General features: G+C 46.5%; 3 protein-coding genes across 4 annotated transcripts in view; 1 reads left to right on the top strand and 2 right to left on the bottom strand.

The window, feature by feature from the left end:
• The window catches only part of neu4 (sialidase 4), a 15846-nt gene extending 7407 nt beyond the window's left edge, over window positions 1–8439 (top strand). Inside the window, exons 2-4 of the mRNA XM_014163564.2 lie at window positions 2998–3204; window positions 6731–6986; window positions 7127–8439. Coding sequence (XP_014019039.1) covers window positions 2998–3204; window positions 6731–6986; window positions 7127–8439 — 1776 coding nt within the window. The remainder of the gene's footprint in view (window positions 1–2997; window positions 3205–6730; window positions 6987–7126) is intronic.
• A 1802-nt stretch (window positions 8440–10241) lies between these two features.
• On the bottom strand, window positions 10242–15108 carry LOC106581491 (P2Y purinoceptor 13). Of its 2 annotated transcripts, XM_045704069.1 has the most exons (5): window positions 14678–15108; window positions 13615–13814; window positions 13115–13504; window positions 11361–11498; window positions 10242–11172 (listed from the first exon to the last, which is right to left on the bottom strand). In XM_045704069.1, exons 2-5 carry the CDS (start codon window positions 13795–13797, stop codon window positions 11059–11061), a joined length of 825 nt encoding a protein of 274 aa, XP_045560025.1. In that variant the 5' UTR covers window positions 13798–13814; window positions 14678–15108; the 3' UTR covers window positions 10242–11058. The 2 variants fall into 2 exon arrangements, with proteins under 2 accessions (XP_045560025.1, XP_014019041.1); XM_014163566.2 differs by having other exon boundaries at window positions 10243–11498.
• Window positions 15109–24337: 9229 nt separating this feature from the next.
• LOC106581492 (P2Y purinoceptor 13-like) lies at window positions 24338–25712 on the bottom strand. The gene has a single exon (XM_045704233.1). The coding sequence runs from the start codon at window positions 25344–25346 to the stop codon at window positions 24354–24356; it is 993 nt and encodes a 330-aa protein (XP_045560189.1). The 5' UTR covers window positions 25347–25712; the 3' UTR covers window positions 24338–24353.
• Window positions 25713–26018: the final 306 nt, after the last annotated feature.

The following is a 26018-nucleotide window of genomic DNA, read 5'->3' as shown; positions in this document are numbered from 1 at the left end:
TAGGAACAACAGCAGTAGTAGCAGTAGCAGTAGTAGCAGCAGTGGTAGTAGTAATAAAAGTAGTAATAGCAGTAGTAGTATTAGTAGAAGTAGTAGTAGTAGTGGTAGTGGTAGTAGCAATAGTAGTATTAGTGGTAGTAGTAGTAGTAGTAAAAGCAGGAATAGTAGTAGTAATAGTAGTAATAGTAGTAGTGGAAATAGCAGTATTGGTAGTTGTAGTAGTGGTAGTAGTAATCGTAGTAGTAATATCAGTGGTAGTGGTGGCAGTAGTAGTAATAGTGATAGTAATAGTAGTATTGGTAGTTGTGGTAGTAGTAGTAATTGCAGTAGTGGTGGTAGTAGTAATAGTAGTGGTAGTAGTACTAGTACTAGTAGGATTAATAGCAGAAGAAGTAGTGGAGATAGTAGTGGTAGTAGTATTACTGATAGTAGTAGGGATTTTAGTAATGAGAGTAGTAGTAGTGATAGTAGTAGTAGTGATAGTAGTGGTGATAGTAGTGGTAGTGGTAGTAGTGACAGTAGTGGTAGTAGTGAAAGTAGTAGTGATAGTAGTGATAGTAGTCGTGATATAGTGGTGATGGTAGTAGTAGGAGTAGTGTTAGTAGTAGCAGTAGTAGTGGTAGCAGGAGTAATAGCAGTAGTAGAAGTAGTAGTAGTAGTGGTAGTAGTAGTAATAGTGATAGTATTAGTGATAGTTGTAGTGATAGTATTAGTGATAGTATTAGTGATAGTAGAGGTAATAGTGATAGTGATAGTAGTAGTGATAGTAGAGGTAATAGTGATAGTGATAGTAGTAGTGATAGTAGAGGTAATAGTAGTAGTGATAGTAGTAGTGATAGTAGTAGTGGTAGTAGTGGTAGTAGTAGTAGTGAAAGTAGTAGTGATAGTAAGGGTAATAAAAGTAGTGATAGTAGTAGTGGTAGTAGAGGTAATAGTAGTAGTGCCAGTAGTAGTGGTAGTAGCGGTAATAGTAGTAGTGATAGTAGTAGTGATAGTAGTGGTAATAGTAGTAGTGATAGTAGAGGTAATAGTAGTAGTGATAGTGGTAGTGGTAGTAGAGGTAATAGTAGTACTGATAGTAGAGGTAATAGTAGTGGTAATAGTAGTAGTGATAGTAGTAGTGATAGTAGAGGTTCTAGTAGTAGTGATAGTAGAGGTAATAGTGGTAGTGATAGTAGTAGTGATAGTAGTGTTGATAGTAGCAGTGATAGTAGTGTTGATAGTAGTAGTGATGGTAGTAGTGATAGTAGTATTGCTAGTAGAGGTAATATTAGTAGTGATAGTAGTAGTGAAAGTAGAGGTAATAGTAGTAGTGATAGTCGTAGTGATAGTAGAGGTAATAGTATTAGTGATAGTATTAGTGATAGTAGTAGTGATATTAGAGGTGATAGTAGTGGTGATAGTAGTTGTAATAGCGGTAGTAGTGGTAGTGATAGCAGTAGTGATAGAAGTGGTGAAAGTAGTGGTGATAGTAGCGGTGATAGTAGTAGTGATAGTAGCGGTGATGATAGTAGTGGTGATAGTAGCGGTGATGATAGTAGTGGTAATAGTAGCGGTGAATGTAGTAGTTGTGATAGTCGTGGGAATAGTAGTGGTGATAGTAGCGATGATAGTAGTAGTTGTGATAGTAGTGGTAATAGTAGTGGTGATAGTAGCGGTGATAGTAGTAGTGATAGTAGCGGTGATAGTAGTAGTGATAGTAGCGGTGATAGTAGCGGTGATAGTAGTAGTTGTGATAGTAGTGGTAATAGTAGTTGTGATAGTAGCGGTGATAGTAGTAGTGATAGTAGCGTTGATAGTAGCGGTGATAGTAGCGGTGATAGTAGTGGTGATAGTAGAGGTTCTAGTAGTTGTGATAGTAGTGGTAATGGTAGTAGTGGTGGTAATAGTAGTTGTGATAGTAGCGGTGATAGTAGTAGTGATAGTAGTAGTGATAGTAGCGGTGATAGTAGTGGTGATAGCAGAGGTTCTAGTAGTAGTGATAGTAGCTGTGATAGTAGTGGTAATGGTAGCAGTGATAGTAGTAGTGATAGTAGTGGTGATAGTAGTGGTGATAGCAGAGGTTCTAGTAGTAGTGATAGTAGCTGTGATAGTAGTGGTGATAGTAGTGGTGATAGTAGAGGTTCTAGTAGTAGTGATAGTAGTAGTGATAGTTGTAGTGATAGTAGTAGTGATAGTAGTAGTGATAGTAGTGGTGATAGTAACAGTGATAGTAGTAGTGATAGTAGTGGTAATAGTAGTAGTGGTGATAGTAGAGGTACTGGTAGTGGTGATAGTAGTAGTGATAGTAGCGGTGGTAGTAGAGGTACTGGTAGTGGTGATAGTAGTAGTGATAGTAGTAGTGATAGTTGTAGTGATAGTAGTAGTGATAGTAGTAGTGATAGTAGTGGTGATAGTAACAGTGATAGTAGTAGTGATAGTAGTGGTAATAGTAGTAGTGGTGATAGTAGAGGTACTGGTAGTGGTGATAGTAGTAGTGATAGTAGCGGTGGTAGTAGAGGTACTGGTAGTGGTGATAGTAGTAGTGATAGTAGAGGTAATAGTAGTAGTAGTGATAGTAGTAGTGATAGTAGTGGTAATAGTAGCAGTAGCAGCAATACATTTCCAATTCTAAATTGGTGCAGTGTGCTATCTTCCTACCACATTGGATAATATCATTTTAGAAAAGAAGAGATCTTCTGGATGTTATTGGACTATCAATGGATTGCAGGATTTATTCATTCCCTGCTAAAGTGATTACTCTGTTACACAATTTGGGACTGGGCAGCTCTTCATGAATGAACCAAAAATACTTTCTGCTGACCGTTTGAAGGACAACCCTTTCTTTCTGCATATTGGATCAATTTCACTAAACTCAACTGTGTCACTCTCTCTGGGGTGGACTTCTCTGGGACTACACACACACACACACACACACACACACACTCACACACACACACTCACACTCACACTCACACTCACACTCACACTTACACTTACACTCACACACACACACAGGACATGAGTTCATCGCCGTATTTCCCTGCGCGATCCGCGCTGTTCCGTAAGGAGGCCAATGGAGTGACGTACCGTGTCCCTGCCCTGCTCTACCTGTCCCTGTCCAACTCCTTCCTGGCCTTCTGTGAGGAGAGACTCAGCCCCTCAGACGCCCAGGCTCACCTGCTGGTGATGCGCAAGGGCACATTCTACAGGAACTATGTAGAGGTCAGTACAGGTCACAGACTTAGGATAGGTCAAAGTAACAGGTGTCCTAATACTTAATATTTCTCTAACATCTAACCTCCTACCCTATTACAACTACTATCACCTCTACCCTCCCTCCCTGTCTCTACCCTCCCTCCCTGCTCCCTCCCTGTCTCTACCCTCCCTCCCTGTCTCTACCCTCCCTCCCTGTCTCTACCCTCCCTCCCTGCTCCCTCCCTGTCTCTACCCTCCCTACCTGTCTCTACCCTCCCTCCCTGCCTCTACCCTCCCTCCCTGCCTCTACCCTCCCTACCTGTCTCTACCCTCCCTACCTGTCTCTACCCTCCCTACCTGTCTCTACTCTCCTACCCTGTCTCTACCCTCACTCCCTGTCTCTACCCTCACTCCCTGTCTCTACCCTCCCTCCCTGTCTCTACCCTCCCTCCCTGCCTCTACCCTCCCTACCTGTCTCTACCCTCCCTACCTGTCTCTACCCTCCCTCCCTGTCTCTACCCTCCCTCCCTGCCTCTACCCTCCCTACCTGTCTCTACCCTCCCTACCTGTCTCTACCCTCCCTCCCTGTCTCTACCCTCCCTCCCTGTCTCTACCCTCCCTACCTGTCTCTACCCTCACTCCCTGTCTCTACCCTCCCTCCCTGTCTCTACCCTCCCTACCTGTCTCTACCCTCCCTCCCTGTCTCTACCCTCCCTCCCTGTCTCTACCCTCACTCCCTGTCTCTACCCTCATAACCTGTCTCTACCCTCCCTCCCTGTCTCTACCCTCCCTCCCTGTCCCTACCCTCCCTCCCTGTCTCTACCCTCCCTCCCTGTCTCTACCCTCCCTACCTGTCTCTACCCTCCCTCCCTGTCTCTACCCTCCCTACCTGTCCCTACCCTCACTCCCTGTCCCTACCCTCCCTCCCTGTCTCTACCCTCCCTCCCTGTCTCTACCCTCCCTCCCTGTCTCTACCCTCCCTCCCTGTCTCTACCCTCCCTCCCTGTCTCTACCCTCACTCCCTGTCTCTACCCTCACTCCCTGTCTCTACCCTCCCTCCCTGTCTCTACCCTCACTCCCTGTCTCTACCCTCCCTCCCTGTCTCTACTCTCCTACCCTGTCTCTACCCTCCCTCCCTGTCTCTACCCTCCCTACCTGTCCCTACCCTCCCTCCCTGTCTCTACTCTCCTACCCTGTCTCTACCCTCCCTCCCTGTCTCTACCCTCATAACCTGTCTCTACACTCCCTCCCTGTCTCTACACTCCCTCCCTGTCTCTACACTCCCTCCCTGTCTCTACCCTCACTCCCTGTCTCTACCCTCATAACCTGTCTCTACACTCCCTCCCTGTCTCTACACTCCCTCCCTGTCTCTACACTCCCTCCCTGTCTCTACCCTCACTCCCTGTCTCTACCCTCACTCCCTGTCTCTACCCTCCCTACCTGTCTCTACCCTCCCTACCTGTCTCTACCCTCATACCCTGTCTCTACCCTCCCTCCCTGTCTCTACCCTCCCTCCCTGTCTCTACCCTCCCTCCCTGTCTCTACCCTCCCTCCCTGTCTCTACCCTCCCTACCTGTCTCTACCCTCCCTCCCTGCCTCTACCCTCCCTCCCTGCCTCTACCCTCCCTCCCTGTCTCTACCCTCCCTCCCTGTCTCTACCCTCCCTCCCTGTCTCTACTCTCCTACCCTGTCTCTACCCTCCCTCCCTGTCTCTACCCTCCCTACCTGTCTCTACCCTCCCTCCCTGTCTCTACCCTCCCTACCTGTCCCTACCCTCCCTCCCTGTCTCTACCCTCCCTACCTGTCTCTACCCTCCCTCCCTGTCTCTACCCTCCCTCCCTGTCTCTACCCTCCCTACCTGTCTCTACCCTCCCTCCCTGTCTCTACCCTCCCTACCTGTCTCTACCCTCCCTACCTGTCTCTACTCTCCTACCCTGTCTCTACCCTCCCTACCTGTCCCTACCCTCCCTACCTGTCTCTACCCTCCCTCCCTGTCTCTACCCTCCCTCCCTGTCTCTACCCTCCCTCCCTGTCTCTACCCTCCCTCCCTGTCTCTACCCTCCCTCCCTGCCTCTACCCTCCCTACCTGTCTCTACCCTCCCTCCCTGTCTCTACCCTCCCTCCCTGTCTCTACCCTCCCTCCCTGTCTCTACCCTCCCTACCTGTCTCTACCCTCCCTCCCTGTCTCTACCCTCCCTACCTGTCCCTACCCTCCCTCCCTGTCTCTACCCTCCCTCCCTGTCTCTACCCTCCCTCCCTGTCTCTACCCTCATAACCTGTCTCTACCCTCACTCCCTGTCTCTACCCTCCCTACCTGTCTCTACCCTCCCTACCTGCCTCTACCCTCCCTCCCTGCCTCTACCCTCCCTCCCTGTCTCTACCCTCCCTACCTGTCCCTACCCTCACTCCCCTGTCTCTACCCTCATACCCTGTCTCTACCCTCCCTACCTGTCTCTACCCTCCCTCCCTGCCTCTACCCTCCCTCCCTGTCTCTACCCTCCCTCCCTGTCTCTACCCTTCTACCCTGTCTCTACTCTCCTACCCTGTCTCTACCCTTCTACCCTGTCTCTACCCTCCCTCCCTGTCTCTACCCTTCTACCCTGTCTCTACCCTTCTACCCTGTCTCTACCCTCCTATCCTGTCTCTACTCTCCTACCCTGTCTCTACCCTCCCTCCCTGTCTCTACCCTCCCTCCCTGTCTCTACCCTCCCTACCTGTCCCTACCCTCCCTCCCTGTCTCTACCCTCCCTCCCTGTCTCTACCCTCCCTCCCTGTCTCTACCCTCATAACCTGTCTCTACCCTCACTCCCTGTCTCTACCCTCCCTACCTGTCTCTACCCTCCCTACCTGTCTCTACCCTCCCTACCTGCCTCTACCCTCCCTCCCTGCCTCTACCCTCCCTACCTGTCCCCTCCCTCCCTCCCTGCCTCTACCCTCCCTCCCTGTCTCTACCCTCCCTACCTGTCTCTACCCACCCTACCTGTCTCTACTCTCCCTACCTGTCTCTACCCTTCTACCCTGTCTCTACCCTCCTATCCTGTCTCTACCCTCCCTCCCTGTCTCTACCCTCCCTCCCTGTCTCTACCCTCCCTACCTGTCTCTACCCTCCCTCCCTGTCTCTACCCTCCCTACCTGTCCCTACCCTCCCTCCCTGCCTCTACCCTCCCTCCCTGTCTCTACCCTCATATACTCCCTACTTGTCACTGCTCTCCATCCCTGTCTCCACACTCCTATCCCTCATCCCTCTCTCTACCCCCCAATTCCCTCCCTGTCTCTACCCTCATATACTCCCTCCTTGTCGCTACTCTCCCTCCCTGTCTCTACCCCCCCAACTCCCTCCCTGTCTCTACCCTCCTACCCTCCCTCCCTGTCCCTACCCTCCTACCCTCCCTCCCTGTCTCTACCCACCTACCCTCCCTCCCTGTCCCTACCCTCCTACCCTCCCTCCCTGTCCCTACCCTCCTACCCTCCCTCCCTGTCCCTACCCTCCTACCCTCCCTCCCTGACCCTACCCTCCTACCCTCCATCCCTGTCTCTACCCTTCCTTCCTCAGTGGGAGGACATGAGTGTTCTGGGTACGGCTCAGTTGGCTGGCCACCGGTCGATGAACCCGTGTCCGCTGTATGACGAGTTCACAGGCACCCTCTTCCTGTTCTTCATTGCTGTGCTGGGCCACACGTCCGAATCCTACCAGCTGGTGACGGGTAAGAATGTGACGCGCCTCTGCTTCATCTCCAGTAACGACCAGGGCAACACCTGGAGCCCTGCCATCGACCTCACCAAGAGGGTCATAGGAGACACCATCAAAGGTGAGACAAGGTCACAGCAGGTAGGTTGATCTCATGAGGTTATGAAGTTCTGTGTTTTATGGTGAAGTATGTGTTTATTTCACATGGTGTCATATCTCTCTGGTTGTGGTTGTGGTTCTGGTTGTGTTTCCCCTCCTCAGACTGGGCAACCTTCGCCCTGGGCCCGGGACACGGCATCCAGCTCAAGTCAGGCCGCCTGCTGGTGCCAGCGTACGCCTACCACATCGACTGCAAGGAGTGCTTCGGCCAGATGTGCCTGACCACACCCCACGCTTTCTGTTTCCATAGCGACACCCACGGGCGGACGTGGCGTTTTGGGGAGGCGGTGCCAGGGCCAGAGAGCGTGGAGTGCCAGATGGTGTCTGTGGATCAGGAGGACGGGACCAACGTGCTGTACTGTAATGCCCGGAGCCCCCTGGGCTGCAGGGTCCAGGCCCTCAGTCTGGATGACGGAGCTGTCTTCCAGGATGGACAGCTGGTGCAGCGGCTCACAGAGCCACGTAATGGTTGCCACGGTAGCGTAGTGGGGTTCCCTGCCCCCCTACACCTCAACCTCCGCCCTCGGCCACCCACCCACGCCAGACACTGGACATCCTTCGAGGCTAAGACTGGCGCCTCCTCCCCACCCACCGCCCCTCCCCCTCCCAGCTCCCCACAGAATTTCCTTCCACCCACCTGGGTGGTGTACTCCCACCCGACATGGACCAACGTGAGGAAGGACCTCGGGGTGTACCTCAGCCTGTTCCCCCGTGACCCGGACAGCTGGTCTGGCCCGTGGGTGATCTACGAGGGCCCCAGTGCCTACTCTGACCTGGCCTACCTGGAGCTGCCATCAGCTGGGGCCCCGTCGGCCGTGGCCTTCGCCTGTCTGTTTGAGTGCGGCACCAGCACGGCTTATGATGAGATCTCCTTCAGCATCTTCACCCTCTACGAGCTCATTGACAACCTGCCACGCAACACAAAGTCAGACAGCAACACACAGCCACCCAGCAACACACAGCCACTCAGCAACAGAAAGTCAGGCAGCAACACACAGCCACCCAGCAACACACAGCCACTCAGCAACACAAAGTCAGGCAGCAACACACAGCCACCCAGCAACACACAGCGACCCAGCAACACACAGCGACCCAGCAACACACAGCCACCCAGCAACACACAGCCACTCAGCAACACAAAGTCAGGCAGCAACACACAGCTACCCAGCAACACACAGCCACCCAGCAACACACAGCGACCCAGCAACACACAGCCACCCAGCAACACACAGCCACCCAGCAACACACAGCCACTCAGCAACACAAAGTCAGGCAGCAACACACAGCGACCCAGCAACACACAGCGACCCAGCAACACACAGAGCTTCCACAACACAACACAACCCAAGGAAGAGAGACCAGAGGCGAGGAAGAGGAGGATGAGGAATATGTGTGGTCTTTGCAATGTTTCCTAACTGCTAATTAACTGTTAATCCTAGTGTTTTCTGCGCGTTTCCTTCTGGAGCTCATGAGAAAAGTGTACAACAGCGTCATATTTAAATGCGATCCACAGAGTTCTGACGTTTTACGTCTGGTGATGAATTTGTTTTGTCTGATATCAAGTCTATCCATGCCTAGTAACCCTCGACTTAATGCACATACTGTGTGTTTACATGTAGTGGTTGTGTCACGATAATGCAGAAACATTGCTATAGAAGCCACGTTTTATTGAATACTAGCCAGGGGCAGCCTACAGATGTAGGATCTTCATTTGAGCCAGTTTGCTACAGCAGGAAAATAATCCTTCTGCAATAGGAAATGTGAATGATTATGTGGATTATAATGATTGGACATTTTTGTAGGGGTTGATACATTTTTCATATAGAGAAAATAAAGTCTGAAATTACAAAGTGGAAATTACAAACTAAATAAGCCTTTTTAAACCTCAAATGCACTACAAGTTTTAAATGTCGTGCATTGCAGGAAAGTTATCCTGCAACAGGGTGATCAAATGAAGATCCTACATCTGTATAACTCTGTTGAAATGCATTTTCTGCTGGATTGTTGTAATTGACCAAGAACACCACTAGATGCTCACGAACATAAAGTTGAATCATTCTTTATTAAACCAACCATCCTTTATTAAACCAACCATTCTTTATTAAACCAACCATTCTTTATTAAACCAACCATCCTTTATGAAACCAACCATTCTTTATTAAATCAACCATTCTTTATTAAACCAACCATTCTTTATTAAACCAACCATTCTTTATTTAACCAACCATTCTTCCTCAGCAGTATTTCTGTACTGATTGGTACACTACATGAGCAAAAGTATGTGGACACCTGCTTGTCGAACATCTCATTCCAAAATCATGGGCATTAATATGGAGTTGGTCCCCCCTTTGCTGTTATAACAGCCTCCACTCTTCTGGGAAGGCTTTCCACTAGATGTTGTAACATTGCTGTGTCGGTCTCTCTTGCTTCCATTCAGCCACAAGAGTATTAGTGAGGTTGGGCACTGATGTTGGGCGATTAGGCCTGGCTCGCAGTCAGGGTTCCAATTCATCCCAAAGGTGTTCGATGGGGTTGAGGTCAGGGCTCCGTGCAGGCCAGGCAAGTTCTTCCACACCGATCTCGACAAACCATTTCTGTATGGACCTCCCTTTGTGCACGGGGACATTGTCATGCTGAAACAGGAAATAGCTTTCCCCAAATTGTTGCCACAAATTTGGAAGCACAGAATCGTCTAGAATGTCATTGTATGCTGTAGCGTTAAGATTTCCCTTCACTGGAACTTAGGGGTCCGAACCATGAAAAACAGCCCCAGACCATTATTCCTTCTCCACCAAACTTTACAGTTAGCACTATGCATTGGGGCAGGTAGTGTTCTCCTGGCATCTGCCAAACCCAGGTTCGTCCGTCGGAATGCCAGATGGTGAAGCGTGATTCATCACACCAGAGAACGCATTTCCACTGCTTTAAGAGTCCAATTGTGGCGAGCTTTACATCACTCCAGCCGGCACTAGGCATTGCGCATGGTGATCTTAGGCTTTTGTGCGGCTGCTCGGCCATGGAAACCCATTTCATGAAGCTCCCGACGAACAGTTCTTGTGCCGACGTTGCTTCCAGAGGCAGTTTGGAATTCGGTAGTGGATGTTGCAACCGAGGATAGACGATTTTTACGCGCTACGTGCTTCAGCTCTCGGCGGTCCCATTCTGTGAGCTTGTGTGGCCTACCACTTTGCGGCTGAGCCGTTGTTGCTCCTAGACGTTTCCACTTCACAATAACAGCATTTACAGTAGGCAGCTCTAGCAAGGCAGAAACTTGACGAACTGATTTGTTGGAAAGGTGTCCTCCTATGACGGTGCCACGTTGAAAATCACAGAGCTCTTCAGTAAGGCCATTCCACTGCCAATGTTTGTCTATGGAGAATGCATGGCTGTCAGCAACGGGTGTGGCTGAAATAGATGAATCTATTAATTTGAAGTGGTGTCCACATATTTCTGTACATATAGTGTATTTGCATGAGATGTCTGAGATACTGTGCTTTTGTCTTGCTTTCCAACAACATGTAAAGACTGCATCACCCTATACTATACACACAAACAACATACCATTTCGTAAGCGTGTATGTTACATTGTCACACTCACATTATCTAAGAGCACTCAGTCAAGTTGTTTTCCTTTCTGGTGAAATGAAGGAGAAGGAAAGTATTTTTTGGCGAAGATTAGGGAAAGGGAAGTGAGAGCTGACAGTAAATTACACTGAGAAAAAAAGACAGGATGACTTTGCGATCATTAGAGACCGACACATTAGCCTGGGTTGACTCTTGTGTCTCGTACACATGATATTTTGAAAGCCCTGCTGCAGTTTGGTTATCTGATGTAACACCAGCCGTTTTGTTCCAAAATACTCGTCACACACGGGCTATCACAGAGGTGATGTCTTAGTAACAGAGCCACTTATCCAGAAATGATTTGAGGGCTTTACTCTGGTCACAGGCCAAAATATATTTACAATTTAACAGAGCTAGGGGAAAAAACATGTCCGTTGTGCTTCTAGGCCAAACTGACATCCAACATTCTGTTATGTACCATCTGTGGTATCTCCAGCTGAGTGGAGGTTGCCGTGGGCAACTCCAAACCGCCCTGGGGGAGGGGCTTGCGGTTGAGTGTGGCAGTCAATCTTTTCCGGAACACCCTGCACAGGAAAACATAGATCAGCGGGTCCAGACACACGTTAGTGGCAGACAGCCAGAGAGTGGTCTCCTTAGCAATGTAGAGTGCGTTTTGCGCCCGACAATGGTTGTCTATGTTTCGGGTCTGGGTGAGAGTGTAGGGCACCCTGGCGAAATGAAAAGGTGCGAAACAAACGAAAAACACCCCCACCACCACAAAGACTTTGGCCTTGGTCCTACGGCTGGCCGCTTTGGAGCCACTACGCGAGGCTTTGTAGGACTCGTAGACTTTACGACTGATGAAGGTGTAACACAACAGCATCAGAGCCAGTGTTCCCCAAAACACCACCTGGGAAGAGGAAGAGAAAACTCCGTAAGGCATCAAACGTCATCATCAGAAAAGCTAAAGGAACATTTTTAATCACAAATAGGTGCTAAGTCCAGGCACTCGTGTGCTTATGAAAGTTAAAAAGCTTTTAATGTGTTTGGCTAAGTCATTATTAAAATACACCAACGCTTATCGACCAACGGCTTCATCAGGGTGTCAACATGTAATCAATATAAATGCAACAATTTGAATGATTTCACTGATATCATGTAAGCAAATCAGTCAATTGAAATAAGTAAATTTTCCCTAATCTATGGATTTCACATGACTGGGCAGGGGCAGAGTCTGGGAGGGCATAGGCCCACCCACTTGGGATCCAGGCCCACCTACTGAGAAGCCAGGCCCAGCCAACCAGAATGAGTTTTTCCCCACAAAAGGGCTTTATTACAGACATAAATACTCCTCAGTTTCTTCAGCTGTCCGGGTGGCTGGTCTCAGATGATCCCGTAGGTGAAGAAGCCAGATGTGGAGGTCCTGGGCTGAGCTTTAGCCAGATAATTTAATGTTAATTTCTCTACCATAAGCCGCCTCCACCATCCAACCGGCCTCACAACCCCAGACCACGTGTAACCATGCCAGCCCAGGACCTCCACATCTGGCTTCTTCATCTGCAGGATCGTCTGAGACCAGCCACCTGGACAGCTGATGAAACTGTGGGTTTGCACAACCAAAGAATTTCTGCACAAACTGTCAGAAACGGTCTCAGGGAAGCTCATCTGCATTCTCGTCGTCCTCACCAGGGTCTTGACTTGACTGCAGTTTAGGGTAGTAACTGACTTCAGTGGGAAAATGCTCACCTTCGATGTCCACTGGCACGCTGGAGAAGTGTGCTCTTCATGGAGGAATCCCGGTTTCAACTGTACCGGGCAGATGGCAGACAGCGTATATGGCATTGTGTGGGCGAGCGGTTTGCTGATGTCAACATTGTGAAGAGAGTGCCTAATGGTGGCGGTGGGGTTATGGTATGGGCAGGTGTAAGCTACGGACAATGAACACAAATACATTTTATTGATGGCAATTTGAATGCACAGAAATACTGTGATGAGATCCAGAGGCCCATTGTTGTGCCATTCATCTGCCGCCATCACCTCATGTTTCAGCATGATAATGCATGTCACAAGGATCTGTACACAATTCCTGGAAGCTGAAAATGTATGTTCTTCCATGGCCTGCATACTCACCAGACATCTCACCCATTGAGCATGTTTGGGATGCTCTGGATCGACATGTACGACAGCGTGTTCCAATTCCCTCCAATATCCAGAAACTTTGCACAGCCTTTGAAGAAGAGTGGAACAACATTCCACAGGCCACAATCAACAGCCTGATCAACTCTATGCGAAGGAGATGTGTCACACTGCATGAGGCAAGTGGTGGTCACACCAGATACTGATGCCCCTACTATATTTATTTAAGGTATCTGTGACCAACAGATGCATATCTGTGTTCCCAGTCATGTGAAATCCATAGAATGGGGCCTAATGAATTTATATCAATTGACTGATTTCTTATATGAACTGTAACTCAGTAAAATCGTAGAAATTGTTGCATGTTGTGAACAAGAATGTTGCCCGTACTTGGCAGAAGTAGTTGAAGCCCTCGTGCCACAGCATGCCGGCCTGACCCTTTAGAGAGGTACACTTCAGCCGGCCACCAGAGAGCAGCGGTGTGCGGTCACTCAGAACGGCATTGGGCAGAGCCAGAGAAACCATCACAGCCCAGACGGCCGCACTCAAAGCCTGTCCCAGCCCGACCCTCTGGAGGGCGCACTTCCCAAAGGGCCTGACGATCTTGAGGTAACGGTCCAGGCTGATGAGCCCCAGGAGCAGGATGCTGATGTACATGGTGGTGTAGAAGAGGACGGCAGAGTAGCGACAGTAGAACACACGCAGACGCCAGGAGCCCACGTCGGCGTCCGCGAGGACCTTCACTGGGATGGACAGAGTCATCAGCAGGTCTGCCACCACCTGTTGACAGACAGGCCATCACGTCAGTCATCAGTCATATTGTTAAACTATTCTTGACAGTCGGACAACTAAATTGGTTTATCACAGAAAATAAATTCTGGGTCCCTTACTACGTTCTTCAGGTAGACCACGAAGGTGGTGGTGCTACGGATGTTGAAGAAGATCCATGCAGCCAGGCAGTTGAGTACCAGTGCAAACAGGAAGAGGGCGCTGTAGAGACAGGGGAAGACCACCGCCGTCACACTGGTGTCACGCACACACTTCAGAGACAGGTTTGATTGGCTGCCGTTCATCCTCACCTCCAGAAGTACTTTGGAGAGAAACAGAGGACAAAAGATTAGGTGAGCAGTGTATAATATATATATATATATATATATATATATATATATATAGAGACAGAGACAGAGAGAGAGAGAGAGAGAGAGAGAGAGACAGAGAGAGAGAGAGAGAGAGAGAGAGAGAGAGAGAGAGAGAGAGAGAGAGAGATTCAGTGTTAATTTACTCTATATTTAACACCCAGAAATATACTCTATATTTAACCTACGAAAAGAATGCACTTTTTCATAAGACCCTTCACAATGTATGTTTAAAAATGTATTTAATATTAATTTGGACATTGTAAATACATCAAGTAGGTTAGTCCTCTGTACAGAGCGGTTCAATTTATGCCGATGATAGACAGTACATTTACTGTGTCAGTCGTTTCCTACAACCTCCATTTGTCTGTCTGTCAGTCTCTGTATCCGCTTGGCCTTCCGCTTTACATAAGGAGTCCAAACAGCTTAGAATCACATTCAGTGCAGTAACAGGTGCTATGGCAACCAAGGCACATTTTCAAAGTTGGATCCATTCAGGGGTTTGTGGACTGATACTCAGAAGACATGGATCCCTTTAAAATCATGTTTCTATAACTTGATGAGAGATTTGAGCCAAATTCCTGAAAATACACTTGATGTCCCTACATGAATCTGCATTCATTCAGTCTGATTTGGACAGCTCATGAAGAATGTGCTGTGATGTAGGTCATTAATTGAAAAACTAAATTGAAATGCTTAAATGTATACTCTTCCCTGTGACATAAAAAAATATTCAATTGTTATGCAGAATTGTTATACACTTGTCAAACATAATCATAAATTACATTAAATGCATTAATAATGAAAATGTCCTTACCCTCCTTTGATTGAAGTTTTGATGTTGAAGACGTGAAATTCACTGGAGCACTCAATATGAAGAGAAAAAGTCAGCAGTCTTCACTCAATATGTAAAAGTGAAATATCCAATTCAGCTGTTTTTTTTTCCTTACAATCTTTCCAAGGCTTGACAATTTGTCTTTATTTTCAATGGTCACATTGGTTTTCACACCGACCAACAAAACGGTCCATTTGAGCGTACTGTATGCATGTGTAATGGTATTTTCTGTAGGAGGTCTCTGGGTCTTTACATAGAGCTCGTGTGTGGCTGTCTCGTCACAATCCCAATGACTTCGCCAATGAGTGACTTTGCCTGTGTGAATGAGCCTGTACCTCCTCTCTTCCTGTTTAATTGTCCACTGAGAGGTTAGTACGGCATGGTGCCAGTCTCCCTGTGCCAGTGTGCGTCAGTTTCACTAGTTGGTGAGTGAGCGGCGAATGCAGCAGGCAGGACACACTTCCTGACTGTGATCTTAAGAGGCCCCCAGGGCCGCACCCCATTCACTCTCCCTGGCCTAGTCCTCCCACCCATTTCTCTTTACTAAGTTCAAGGCCCTGTCTTAATGATGCCAAACCAGAGCAAAGTGGCAGTGTAGTGGCGAGCATGCAGAAATCATTCATCTCTGCTGATTGCTTACTGTCATCAACTGTGTATTTGTGGGGCCATCTTATCTCCAGACAGGTTTTGATTGAATAGGGCCCAGAGTCTTCAGCACCCTGTCTACTACGCTGCATTGTAGTGTGCACGGTAGTGTGCATGCTAGTAGTGTTAGGGGCGGCAGGTAGCCTTGTGGTTAGAGCGTTGGACTTGTAACCAAAAAGGTTGCAAGATTGAATCCCCGAGCTGACAAGGTACAAATCTGTCGTTCTGCCCCTGAACAAGACAGTTAACCCACTGTTCTTAGGCCATCATTGAAAATAAGAATTTGTTCTTAACTGACTTGCCTAGTTAAATAAAGGTACACTAAAATAAATAAATAATAGAAGTGTGCATGGTAGTGTGCATGGTAGTGTGCATGGTAGTGTGCAGGGTAGTGTGCGTGGTAGTGTGCGTGGTAGTGTGCATGGTAGTGTGCATGTTAGTGTGCAGGGTAGTGTGCAGGGTAGTGTGCAGGGTAGTGTACATGGTGGTGATGTGCATTGTAGTGTGCATGGTAGTGTGCATGGTAGTGTGCATGGTAGTGTGCATGTTAGTGTGCAGGGTAGTGTGCATGGTAGTGTGCAGGGTAGTGTGCATGGTAGTGGTGTGCATGGTAGTGTGCAGGGTAGTGTGCGTGGTAGTGTGCAGGGTAGTGTGCATGGTAGTGGTGTGCATGGGGGTGATGTGCATGGCAGCGTGCACGCAATGCAGAGTCAGAGTAAGCATGCAACAGGCAGGATATCTCAAAGCCCTTGTTGTCCTCTATTATAATTTGTTTGTTCTGTGTGCTATTGTGCTTCTGTGTTTCTTTGACTTGGAGGGTTTGTTCTGTTGCGTAATCTCTAAAACCCACCATAATTCTGTGTAACATGCAGCTGAAACATGTGGCTGAGAGCTTAAGGGCTGATATCTTTAGTGGAAAAAGTACCCAATCGTCATACTTTAGTAAAAGTAAAGATACCTTAATAGAAAATTACTCAAGAATGCGTGAAAGTCACCCAGTAAAATATTACTTGTGTCACGACTTCCACCGAAGTCGGTCCCTCTCCTTGTTCGGGTGACGTTCGGTGGTCGAAGTCACCGGCTTTCTAGCCATCGCCGATCCACTTTTCATTTTCCATTTGTTTTGTCTTTGTTTTCTACACACCTGGTTTCATTCCCCAATTACATGTTCATTATTTAACCCTCTGTTTCCCCCATGTTTGTGTACGTGTTTGTATATAATGTTCAGGCCGTTACTTGTTGGCTGGTATTGTTTGCCGGGTTCTTACTACGCCCGTTATTTACGGTAATTTCACGCACCTTTAGTATTTGATTTATACTGGTACTGTTCGTGGAATAAATGACCTTGTACACTCATCTCTGCTCTCCTGCGCCTGATTCCATGCACCAGTTACCCACAGCTTGACAACTTGAGTAAAAGTCTAAAAGTATTTGGTTTTAAATATACTTAAGTATCAAAAGTAAAAATATAAATCATTTCAAATTCCTTATATTAAGCAAACCAGACGGCACAGGTTTTTATGTTTTTTTAATTCACGAATAGCCACTGGTAAACTCAGACATCACTCAGACATAATTTACAAACAAAGTATTTGTGTTTAGTGAGTCCACCAGATCAGAGGCAGTAGGGATGACCAGGGATGTTCTCTTGGTAAGTGTGTGAATTAGACCATTTTCCTGTCTTGCTAAGCATTCAAAATGTAACGAGTACTTTTGGGTGTCAGGGAAAATGTATGGAGTAAAAAGTACATTATTTTCTTTTGGAATGTAGTGAAGTAAAAGTTGTAAAATATATAAATAGTAAAGTAAAGTGCAGATATCCCAAAAACTACTTAAGTAGTACTTTAAAGTTTTTTTTTTTTACTTAAGGACTTTATACCACTGCTATGAGAAATGGGCTTGCCGAGGCTTACATTTTTTCCACCACTGTGATGTCGCTGACATTTTATTTTGCTACACAGTTTAGTTATCAAATATCTGACTTCCTGTGTAATACTGTTTTTTTTTTTTTTTTTTTTAAAGCAGGTCAGAATGTGTAATGGAACCAGCAGTGAGTGACACACTTCTTTCCTTCGAAATATCCAACAACTGTTTGTTACAAAACACGCAAAACCATAACGAGAATAGTTTCTCTAGCACTGAGGAACCTGTATGAAATAAAAGTCCAACTGACAAACTTCTATTATGGTCATTCATTGAAGTTTAAAGGTTATTTACAGAAGTGCTTGAAAAGGTCAGTTGTGTGTTGTACATGAAATACCATTTACTATCACTACTATTATCATTGTTTTGATGGACTCAAGTGACTACATTGGCAAGTGCCGTTCTTAGGTTAGTCACGCCCTGATCTGTTTCACCTGTCTTTGTGATTGTCTCCTCCCACCTCCAGGTGTCTCCTGTTTTCCCCATTAGTCCCCGGTGTATTTATCCCTGTGTTTCCTGTCTCTCTGTGCCAGATTGTCTTGTTTTGCCAAGTCAACCAGGGGTTGTCCTAGCTCCTATTTTTTTCCCCCAAGTCTCTGTTTTTTCCTAGCCCTCCTGGTTTTGACCCTTGCCTGCCCTAACACCGTATTCACCTGCCTGACCACTCTGCCTGTCCTGACCTCGAGCCTGCCTATCCCCTGGTACTGTTTGGACTTGGACCTGGTTTATGAACTCTCGCCTGTCCCCGACCTGCCTTTTGCCTACCCCTTTTGGTGTAATAAATATCGGAGCTCAACCATCTGCCTCCTGTGTCTGCATTTGGTTCTCTCCTTGTGCCCTTATAATAATCACCCACTCAAAAAGACAGCCAAAAGTTAGTTGAATTTTCAATGTGTTAATACTATGCTTTCAACTATCTAAAAGCACAACAAAGTTCAAATGGGAACACAATGTCAGATATTTTGTATTTAAACAACAGATCAATGTGTTATCCCTGTGCTTCATCTAATAGCAGAACTAAATAACCTGGATTGCAGTTGAGAATGAGATTACTTCAATATTCTACACAGATTATTACAGCAAGTGTGAAGATCTCCACAGACGTGCGACCTTTGCACGCTATCTTGAACATACACGCGTTCTATGATTACATACGAACACGTTTATAGTTACAATAACCTTACATGTGGCCATGAATGTGTTACTGATTTTAAGGTTGTATAAATACTGTTAAATTAGTTTGTTGCATAAATACGGTTACATTAGTTTGTTGAATAAATACGGTTACATTAGTTTGTTGAATAAATACGGTTACATTAGTTTGTTGAATAAATACTGTTACAATAGTGTGTTGAACAAATACTGTTACATTAGTTTATTGAATAAATACGGTTACATTAGTTTGTTGAATAAATACTGTTACAATAGTGTGTTGAACAAATACTGTTACATTAGTTTGTTGAATAAATACGGTTACATTAGTTTGTTGAATAAATACGGTTACATTAGTTTATTGAATAAATACGGTTACATTCGTTTATTGAATAAATACTGTTACAATAGTTTGTTCAATAAATACGGTTACATTAGTTTATTGAATAAATACGGTTACATTAGTTCGTAAGATAGCCTTAACTTATTACTGTTCTTTACTGTAGTGCACAAGTAATATTAAATTGTGTTTGGTTGCCAATGCAACCAAATATCAAGAATCGAAAGAAAATACAGCGGCAAAAAAAACAATGTGAACCCTTTGGAATTACCTGGACTTCTGCATAAATTGATCAATTTGATCTGATCTTCATCTAAGTCACAACAATAGACAAACACAGTCTGCTTAAACTAATAACACACCAATTATTGTATTTTTCTTGTCTATATTGAATACATCATTCAAACATTCACATTGCAGGCTGGAAAAAGTATGTGAACCCATAGGGTAAATGACTCCAAAAGCTAATTGGAGTCAGGAGTCAGCTAACCTGGAGTCCAATCAATGAGACGAGATTGGAGATGTTGGTTAGAGCTGAACTGCCCTATAAAAAACACTCACACAATTTGAGTTTGCTATTCACAAGAAGCATTGTCTGATGTGAACCATGCCTCGAACAAAAGAGATCTCAAGAAGACCTAATTGTTGACTTGCATAAAGCTGGAAAGGGTTACAAAAGTATCTCTAAAAGCCTCGATGTTCATCAGTCCACGGTAAGACAAATTGTCTATAAATGGAGAAAGTTCAGCACTGTTGCTACTCTCCCTAGGAGTGGCCGCCCTGCAAAGATGACTGCCAGAGCACAGCGCAGAATGTTCAATGAGGTTAAGAAGAATCCTAGAGTGTCAGCTACAGACTTACAGAACATGCTAACATCTCTGTTGACGAGCCTACGATACGTGAAACACTAAACAAGAATGGTGTTCATGGAAGGACACTAAGGAAGAAGCCACTGCTGTCCAAAAGTGCTGTTGGCAAATAAATGAAACTGAAGTTGAGTTGTTCGGAAGGAACATGTGTGGAGAAAAAAAGGCACAGCACACCAACATCAAAACCTCATCCCAACTGTAAAGTATGGTGGAGGGAGCATCATGGTTTGGGCCTGCTTTGCTGCCTCAGGGCCTGGACAGCTTGCTATCATCAACGGGAAAATGAATTCCCAAGTCTATCAAGACATTTTGCAGGAGAATGTAAGGCTATCTGTCCGCCAATTGAAGCTCAACACAAGTTGGGTGATGCAACAGGACAACGACCAAAAACACAGAAGTAAATCAACAACAGAATGGCTTCAACAAAAGAAAATATGCCTTCTGGAGTGGCCCAGTTAGAGTCCTGACCTCGACCTGACCTCGAGAGCGGTTCACACGAGACGTCCCAAGAATATTGCTGAACTGAAACAGTTTTGTAAAGTGGAATCGTCCAAAATTTCTCCTGACCGTTGTGCAGGTCTGATCCGCAACCTCAGAAAACGTTTGGTTGAGTTTATTGCTGCCAAAGGAGGAAGTTAAACACTAGGACAAAATCAACTTTATTTAAAGCTGCAATATGTACGTTTTTGTGCAACCCAATCTGTTCTATGTGCTCCTTATCTGTGCATTTTGTTCTTAAGTTTTGTTTTTGCGTCTTTTACTTTCGGTTTTATACACCAGCTTCAAACAGCTGAAAATGCAATATTTTTGGTTATGAAAAATAAATGTTACAGCGGTTTATATGGTGCAATGATTCTCTACATTACAGTATACTCGCTTGTTTTGTTACAAACTGAAATTAGGCTAAATATGATCAAATTTCAATCAAATTTATTTATAAAGCCCTTTTTACATCAGCAAAGTGCAAAGTGCTGTGCTATATAGTGCAAAGTGCTGTACAGAAACCCAGCCTAAAACCCCAAACAGCAAGCAATGCAGATGTAGAAGCATGGTGGCTAGGAAAAACTCCCTAGAAAGGTCAGAACCTAGGAAGAAACCTAGAGAGGAACCAGGCTCTGAGGGGTGGCCAGTCCTCTTCAGGCTGTGCCAGGTGGAGATTGTAACAGAACATGGCCAAGATGTTCAAACGTTCATAGATGACCAGCAGGGTCAGATAATAATAATCACAGTGGTTGTAGAGGGTGCAACAGCACCTCAGGAGAAAAATGTCAGTTGGCTTTTCATAGCCGATCATTCAGAGTATCTCTACCGCTCCTGCTGTCTCTAGAGAGTTGAAAGCAGCAGATCTGGGACAAGGTAGCACGTCCGGTGAACAGGTCAGCGTTCCATAGCCACACGTAGAACAGTTTAAACTGGAGCAGCAGCACGACCAGGTGGACTGGGGACAGCAAGGAGTCATCAGGCCAGGTAGTCCTGAGGCATGGTCCTAGGGCTCAGGTCCTCCAAGAGAAAGAAAGAAAGAGAATTAGAGAGAGCATACTTAAATTCACACAGGACACCAGATAAGACAGAAGAAATACTCTTGATATAACAGACTGACCCTATCCCCCTGACACATAAACTATTGCAGCATAAATACTGGAGGCTGAGGTCCGGAGGGGTCGGGAGACACTGTGGCCCCGTCCGACGATACCCCTGGACAGGGCCAAACAGGCAGGATATGACCCCAACCCCTTTGCCAAAGCACAGCCCCCACTCCTTACTATCCTGAGACAAGGCCGAGTATAGCCAACGAAGATCTCCCCCATGGCACGAACGAAAGGGGGGGCGCCAACCTGGACAGGAAGATCACGTCAGTGACTCAACCTACTCAAGTGACGCACCCCTCCTAGGGACGGCATGGAAGAGCACCAGTAAGTCAGTGACTCAGCCCTGTAATAGGGTTTGAGGCACAGAATCCCAGTGGAGAGAGGGGAACTGGCCAGGCAGAGACAGCAAGGGAGGTTCATTGCTCCAGTTCCTTTCCGTTCACCTTCACACTCCTGGGCCAGACTACACTCAATCATTGGACCTACTGAAGAGATGAGTCTTCAATAAAGACTTAAAGGTCGAGACCGAGTCTGCGTCTCTTACATGGATAGGCAGACCATTCCATAAAAATGGAGCTCTATATGAGAAAGCCCTGCTTCCAGCTGTTTGCTTAGAAGTTCTAGGGACAGTAAGGAGGCCTCCGTCTTGTAACCGTAGCGTACGTGTAGGTATGTACGGCAGGACCAAATCGGAAAGATAGGTAGGAGCAAGCCCATGTAATGCCTGTAGGTTAGCAGTAAAACCTTGAAATCAGCCATAGCCTTAACAGGAAGCCAGTGTAGAGAGGCTAGCACTGGAGTAATATGATCAAATTACAATTTTTGCCACCAGGAAATGGCGGGGCGATTTCTGCATATTGCATCTTTAAAGTGCATTTAAGGATGGAACTATCCAAACAGAAGATACATCTCCTTCAAATGTTGATATTTGGTTGCGTTGACAACCAAACATAATTCAATATCCAGTTTGACTACAAATTAATAATTGATATGTTGGATTCACGTCTTTAAATGCACTTTAAATAAAGTTAGATTTGATTTAGTCTTATTCTTTAACTTACATTTTTGGTTGAGACGGAGACGTGAATCCAACATATCAATTATTAATTTGAACATTTAATTAGAAATCAACCAAAGCTTGAAATCCTAGGCCTATATGTATTGTCTATTTTTAGTTGAATCCTGGGTTTTTCTTCAGCCGCCTTAGGAATTAGAGACGCTGTTGCTCCCTCTTGACAAGAGTGGTGTGGTTAGTCCATGACAAGTCCTCAGTGATGTGGACGCTGAGGAACTTAGATCTTGTGACTCTCTACTGTAGTCCCGTTGATGTGGATCAGGGCATCTTCCCTCCTCTGCTTCCTGAAGTCAACAATCAACTACTTTGTTTTGCTGACATTGAGGGTAAGGTTGTTGTCATGACACCACAATGCCAGTTCACTTACCTCCTCCCTATAGGCTGACTCGTCATTGTTGGTTATCAGGCCTACAACCGTGGTGTCATCAGCAAACTTGATGATGGAGTTGGTGTCGTGCAAAGCAACACAGTCGTGGGAGAACAGGGAGTACAGCAGAGGACAGAGGACACACCCCTGGGGGACCCCCGTGTTAAGAGTCAGTGGGGAGGAGGTGTTTTTGCCAATCCTCACAGCCTGTGATCTGCCCGTCAGGAAGTCCAGGATCCAGTTGCAGAGGGTGATGTCCAGATCCATGGCTCTGAGCTTGGTGTCGAGCTTGGAGGGAACAATAGTGTTGAATGCTGAACTGTAGTCAATGAACAGCATTCTCACATAGGTGTTCCTCTTGTCCAGAGGTTTTACGGCTGTGTGAAAAGCGATGGAAATAACGTTTTCCATGGATCTTTTAGACAGTAGACAAATTGTGTGCCCAGTATACTGGCCTTGATGTGGGCCATGACCAGCCTCTCCAAGCACTTCATGACTGCCCTGCGCCAGCAGCATACCCCCCTGCATCCCACTGCTGGCTTGCTTCTGAAGCTAACTAGGTTTGGTCCTGGTTGGTCCCTAGATGGGAGACCAGATGCTGTTGAAAATGGTGTTGGAGGACCAGTAGGAGGCAACCATTCCTCCAAAAAATATCCCAATGCCCCAGGGCAGTGATTGAGGATGTTGCCCTGTGTAGGGTGCCGTCTTTCGGATGGGACGTTAAACAGGTGTCCTGACACTCTGTGGTCACTAAAGATCCCATGGCACTTATCGTAAGAGTAGGGGTGTTAACCCCAGTGTCCTGGCTAAATTCCCAATCTGGCCCTCATAATGTCATGGTCAATTAATCATCCCCAGTTTACAATTGGCTCATTCATCTACCCTCCTCTCCCCTGTAACTCTTCCCCAGGTCATTGCTGTAAATGAGAATGTGTTCTCAGTCAACTTACCTGGTAAAATAAGGGTTAAGTAAATTTAAAAAAATGACTGAGATGAGGGCAACAGCACGATAGTCATTTGGGCATGTCACCTTGTTTTCCTTGGGCACTGGGACAATGGTGGTCTACTTAAAGCAGATTGGGACTACAGCCTGGGACAGGGACAGGTTGAATATATCTGAGAAGACATCTGCCAGTTGGTCAGCACACACACTGAGGACATGGCCCGGGGGATGCCATCTGGGCTGGCAACTTTGTGATTATTCACTATTTTGAGAGTTTTACTCATGTCAGCCTCAGAGAGCGAAAGCACCTGGTCGTCCAATCCAATGTATTTTTTCACGTAGATTCCACGTCACAATACGTTGACAAATTATGTCAAAACAACATTGATTCAACCAGTTTATGCCCAATGGGTGGCTTTACATGTTCTGTAACAGTGAAATAACAACTTGTGTGACCTAATTCATTATACATTTAGATTTTAGTCATTAATCAGACACTCTTATCCAGAGTGACTTACAGTTAGTGCATCCATCTTAAGGTAGCTAGGTGAGACAACCACATATCACATTAATCCAACTTACTCTCCAACAAATATGGGTAGAAACATTTGAACAAGTATAGAACAAAAGAAAACCAATCTAAGACAAAGTTGTTTAGCTTTTCTCAGGAAAGTTTATTCAAATCCCCTATTTAGCCTACAATATGTTTTTGTCTCAATTAGAGAAATGTCCAATTGGATGATACTTCTCCCTGTCTATGTTGAGCGATTCTCTGTGGTGCCTGATGTTATTTGTGAAGGTGTCCCTCCTCGGTTCAGCATCCCCATAAGTTTCTCTCTGAACTCCCTGCACAGGAAGAAGTAGAGGAGTGGGTCCAGGCAGATGTTGACGGTGGACAGCCACAGGGTCACCTTTTGAGCGATGCTGATGGAGACTTGAGAACAGGCCTTGACATTGTTGGTCTGCTGAATAGTGTGTGGGATCCGCACAATGTGGAATGGAATGAAGCAAACAGAGAACACGACCAGAACCAGGAAGACACGGACCTTTGTCTTTTGCTTGCCCTGGCTGTTTTTGCTGCCGGAGTTTCTGAAGGACTTGAGGACCTTGTTGGTGATGCACATGTAGCAAACTACAACCAGTATGCTCACGGCCCAGAACAAGACATCCATGAACACAACCACCACTGTGTGAAGTCTGACCCCGGCTGGGCTCTTCATGGACATACAGGAGGCATCCGTCTTGTTGCTGGCACCCTGATTGGTCAGGATAATGGTAGGGAGAGCAGTGGCTCCAAACAGCGCCACCCACACAGAGACAGACAGTACCTTACCGAAGACCAGGTTCTGACCCAACAACCTGCCACAGGGCCTGACGATCTTGAAGAAGCGGTCCAGACTGATGAGGCCCAGTAGAGTGATGCTTGTGTACATGCATGTGTAGAAGATGACACCTGAGTAGCGACAGGAGAACAGTCGTAACCCCACAGATGACGTAGGAAGTTTACTGGCCGCCACAATAGGCATGGTCAGGGTCATGAGAAGGTCAGCGGCCACAAGGTTCTTCAGATACACCATGAAGTTGGAGGTTGAGCTCAGGTGCAGGGAGACCCAGGACGCGACCCCATTCAACATCAAGGCAAGCGGGAACATTGCAAAGTACAGACATGGGATAACCACATCTAGGTCGTGATAATTGAAAGAGCCACAGTCCAGAAGAAACAGGGGGGATGTCAGGTTAGATGTCATTGTAGCATCTGAAAAAAGGGAGAAGAAAAGTTATGGAAATATCTCAGTCTAATCCATTGTTTGCCAAATGAGGAACTTATTCAAGGACTTTCCTAGGTCAACACGAAAACATGCAAAATGAAGACACTGAGGAAAACCTTTGAATCACCTTGCATCATTTAACATGATTTGCATTGCTTTTGTTAGCAATAACAAAGCTAGCTGCCACGGAGTGACCCAGCCCCAAAGCTAGCCCTGAGCCAGGCCCACCTCCCGGCCTACTCTGTGATCACTCGGCTACACAGCCGATGCCTCCCGGACTCTACCCCAACACGGCTAGAATCCACTACTCCACCAGATCCTTGTCGTAAGCTCTGGACCTTTGTATCGGATCATCACTGCTAGCTAGCTACTACCGAGTGGCTATAGTGGCTAATTCCCCTGCCCCAAAGCTAGCACCAGTTAGCCGCAAGCCAGGCGCATCTCCTGGCTAGAAAACGAAATTACTACAACTACAATACCTCTTTCGCCATCTGGCCTGGACCCTTTGTCGACACGGCGCCCCGCCGTACCACCACGACTTGTCCGCCAACGTAACTCCATCCGCTGTGTCCTCAACCGGCCTTTGCCGGACGTCGGAGCACACGCTTCTTCTTACCCCGGCCTGCTAACTTTAAACACTGTGTCTCCCGC

This window comes from Salmo salar, chromosome ssa20 (genome assembly GCF_905237065.1).
Source record: "Salmo salar chromosome ssa20, Ssal_v3.1, whole genome shotgun sequence".
Classification (NCBI taxonomy): domain Eukaryota; kingdom Metazoa; phylum Chordata; class Actinopteri; order Salmoniformes; family Salmonidae; genus Salmo; species Salmo salar.
Note: the sequence above shows the minus strand (reverse complement) of the source record. Positions and strands in the feature narration are given on the sequence as shown.

Coding starts and splice junctions, on each gene's coding strand:
- LOC106581492 (XM_045704233.1), bottom strand. CDS start 25,346: ATGACATCTAACCTGACATCCCCCCTGTTTCTTCTGGACTGTGGCTCT.
- LOC106581491 (XM_014163566.2), bottom strand. CDS start 13,797: ATGAACGGCAGCCAATCAAACCTGTCTCTGAAGTGTGTGCGTGACACC. Junction 13,505..13,614: donor TGGTCTACCTGAAGAACGTA/GTAAGGGACCCA, acceptor GTCTGTCAACAG/GTGGTGGCAGACCTGCTGAT. Junction 11,499..13,114: donor GCTTCAACTACTTCTGCCAA/GTACGGGCAACA, acceptor TCCTCTTCCCAG/GTGGTGTTTTGGGGAACACT.